The sequence below is a fragment of the Aethalodelphis obliquidens genome, unplaced genomic scaffold, assembly GCF_003676395.1.
Source record: "Aethalodelphis obliquidens isolate GAN/ISIS:26980383/991018 unplaced genomic scaffold, ASM367639v1 scaffold77, whole genome shotgun sequence".
Lineage (NCBI taxonomy): Eukaryota > Metazoa > Chordata > Mammalia > Artiodactyla > Delphinidae > Aethalodelphis > Aethalodelphis obliquidens.
The window spans coordinates 2,855,876-2,859,444 of record NW_020838021.1 but is presented as its reverse complement, the minus strand read 5'-3'; the positions used below and the strand labels follow the sequence as shown (position 1 = coordinate 2,859,444).

At 46.9% G+C, this 3,569-nt stretch overlaps 1 protein-coding gene across 1 annotated transcript; it reads left to right on the top strand.

Moving 5' to 3' along the window:
- The first annotated feature begins 264 nt into the window (after positions 1 to 264).
- PRR32 (proline rich 32) lies at positions 265 to 2,472 on the top strand. The gene is made up of 2 exons (XM_027092292.1): positions 265 to 409; positions 1,433 to 2,472. The coding sequence occupies exons 1-2, from the start codon at positions 390 to 392 to the stop codon at positions 2,307 to 2,309; spliced, it is 897 nt and encodes a 298-aa protein (XP_026948093.1). The 5' UTR covers positions 265 to 389; the 3' UTR covers positions 2,310 to 2,472.
- Positions 2,473 to 3,569: the final 1,097 nt, after the last annotated feature.

Here is a 3,569-nt window from a genome sequence, read left to right as displayed (position 1 = left end):
AACAAAAGACCATGCCACCATGATTCTTCTAAATTTATCTCGATGATTTGTCTTTCTAACTGGACTGCAACAGGGTTAATGTAGCGAATGCCTTTAAGTTCATCTGCTACTGTGCAAAAAGGAATCATAAATTTAGCTTCAGAGGAGCGTCACAGATTTATCCCCTCCTCCTCCCAGCTCCTTTTCTCCCTCCCTTCCCTAGCAACTGGTAACCTCATAAAGAGGACTCCAAATCTAGAAAGAAGCAGTTGGTCCCTGGCTTCATTCGACCTGCCAAGCTGCTCTAAAGCAGAAGCACCAGTCATTTCTCCAGACTGAGTTGGCTTGGCGTGGGCGTTCAGCTGGTTTTCTCCATCACCTCAAGAAGGCTTTGCTGATCAAATTTCTCCATGGCTTGTACTGAAAATGTGTAAGTACAAAACTGTGTACAACTGTTTAAGTTGAAGGCAAAAGACAATTTGAATTGTTTTCCTGTGTGAGTGCGACACGGACAACGGGGAGGAGTGGGTTGCGAAGGATGCAGAAGGGGATCACAGACAAAAGCGTGAAGGACGTAAATTCAGGTACTAAGAATACTGGAGTTTTAAATGTAATTTTGAAGTTGCAAATCCTTAGTCTAAATTGTGGGGTTTAAATATGAGGAAATTCTTACTCTAGGGTGTGGTATGGGTTGAATGAAAGAAAATTTTAACAAAAGTTGGTGTACATGTTGAATGATGCTTCATGAAAGAGAAACAAACTGGAGTGTTTGTTAGCATAACTAACCTTTCTTCGACTTCTGTGGAGAAAAAAAAAAATGCTTTCCCTCATAAGACTTTCCAGAGCACTCCTACCAGAATCTAAATGATGGGTTTCGTGGATCATATATCCTACTGGGACTGAAAGAGCTGGCGTTTCCTCTGTTTATCTAGCATGCCTGCGCACTGCAGCTTTTAAGGAAGCTATCTGAGTCTTCTAGGCTGCCTTGTTGCCTTGAGGAGGTGGGAATATGGGGAACGGGGTGGAGCCACAGGTCAGCCATAAAGGGAAACCACAAAGCCTGATGCTAAAGAGGCTGCCTGGTGAAGGGCAAGTGAATCGAAGAAGTGTTTGCTGACTACACCTGGGAGGAGATTGGGCTCTCCCTTTTCCCACCGTGTATTCCAGAGAATTCGATCCATCACATATTTCAGATATTTTCTGGTCACCGCATTTTCTTTTTTTTTTGCGGTACGCGGGCCTCTCACTTGTGGCCTCTCCCTTTGCGGAGCACAGGCTCCGGACGCGCAGGCTCAGCGGCCACGGCTCACGGGCCCAGCCGCTCCTCAGCATGTGGGATCCCGGGGCACGAAGCCGTGTCCCCTGCATCGGCAGGCGGACTCTCAACCACTGCGCCACCAGGGAAGCCTGGCATTTTCATTTTTATTAACCTATTCATTTCTGTTTTGGCAAGCCTTGGAGGGCACGCCCCTTCACCCACAGCAGTAGCTGCCGATGAACATGGGACCCCAGAGCTGCGCCCCGGCGTGCCCCTCCAGTGTCCGAGCTCCATGCAGAAGGATGATGTGGAATCCTGGGGCCTCCCTCGCGTCCCCCTGAGACCTCCCTTCAATGTACTGGCCGATCTAGCAAGAGAGCAACTGGAGCGTCCCTCAGAGAGAACAGGATCCTGCATTCCTGTCGACGATTCGAGAGCTCTCAACCCCCGCTATGAGCCACCACCTGCTGTTGCGGAAGAGTCCCTAGCAACAGCAGAAGTAAATAGCTCTGAGGGGCTGGCAGGCAGGAGGCAGAGGGGACAGGATTCTATTAATGTGTCCCGGGAATTCTCTGGCGGCCCTCCCGCACTGATGGTGGGGGGGACGAGGGTCAGCAATGGGGGCACTGAGAGAGGTGGCAGTAATGCAAAGTTATATGTGGCTTTGCCAAGGGGTCAAGGATTCTTTCCATCCAGGGGCTCTCAAGTAAGAGGCCCGCCATCTATCCCCACCCTTAGATCAGGGATAATGATGGAGGTGCCTCCAGGAAATACGAGAGTGACCTGCAAGGAAAGGTTGGCTCATGTTTCCTTCCCACTGGGAGGCCCGCGGCACCCCGTGGAGAACTGGCCAAGGCCTATGCCCTTGTCGTCCAGCACTCCAGGTTTACCTTCTTGCACTACTGCTCATTGCTTCATTCCTCCTCGACCTCCAAGTTTCAATCCATTTCTCGCTATGCCTATGGCTTTTGCTCCTCCTCCGATATTTGGTCCTCCACTGCCTTCCTATTTTGCCAATTTCCCTTCCTGGGGAATGCTGGCTCCTGCATCCTCAAACAGAGAGAACAACTGATGGCAAAAAAAAAGGAAGGAGGGGAAAAAAAAACGGTTGGGAAAAGAGGTGAAAGTTACTCATTTATGTTTTTATATTTGAAACCCCCTACCCTCTTGCAGCCTGTTTAGCACTAATGTGCCTTACATACTTGGAAATTCAATAAAGGCTCTAAACTTTGAAATATTGTGAATTATTTTTTAAAATGTCACTTTTGGAGCTGAAGCCTTGGGTTTTGTTTTCTACTTTTAAGAAAATGAAAGCAGTAATGTGCCAGTGTTTTGTAAGTAGCTTAGTTGAATCCCTACCAATGGCTTGCAGCTGTGATTGTGGGGAGGTGGGATTGGGTTCTTGTTAGACTTGGCGAGTCCGGGGTGGGGAATTCCTACCTACCTAAGGCTATGGGGGTTGCTCAGTGCAGGATGGGTGAATGAAGATAAGGTCCAGGAGGTAGATCCAAGTCCAGATAATAGAGTAAAATGCACAAACACTAAAAGTAGTCAGATGAGACTGAGGTGAGAGTAACAGAGCCAACATTTGACAGCCAGTTAGAGGCAGAACCAGGCTGAAAAGTTAGGAAAGAAAAGGAGCAGGGGAGATGGGAGAGTTCTACACCATTGCTTCAAACATGAACTAGTGTTTGTCTCTCAGCATTTCACTGTTGCTAAATACATGGTATAGATAAGGCTGGCTTAATAGAAGTCTGGGGACAAGATGGAACCAGGCTGAATCCTTCACCCATTCTCGAAATAAAGGGTACTATATACTCAGAACTTTTAAAGGCAAATGAAAACATTTCACTCCTGTGGAATTATTTTCTCTGACACTGCTATGTTTGTACCCTTCATAAGTGCTACAGCACCCCATTATCATGATGGCTCTGAGAGATTATCAAAAGCCCAGATGGGAGCTTTTTCAAATTCTAGTGACAAAGATATGGGCACAGCATGCAGGGTGGAAGGATGGCCATTCTGACCACTATACAACTTCATTCACACAGTGGTCCTAAAACACACCGACACTGTCTATGAAGAACCACTAAATTAGAAATACCTTTAGAGGATGATTCTTCCAATGAGCATTTTTCATGCGCAGAGCTGATGACGTAGGTGATGTAAGCAGTCAGTTAATGGTTGACAAAACCTACAGATCCAAAAGGCACCTAGCCTATAAGCAAAACCATTTATGTGTTTTTAGCACCAATCGTGGGTTCTTCACTACTCGGGGAAAAAAAGACACATGGATCCATGAAGTTTCTTTTCCTCCATTTGATTCCGAATA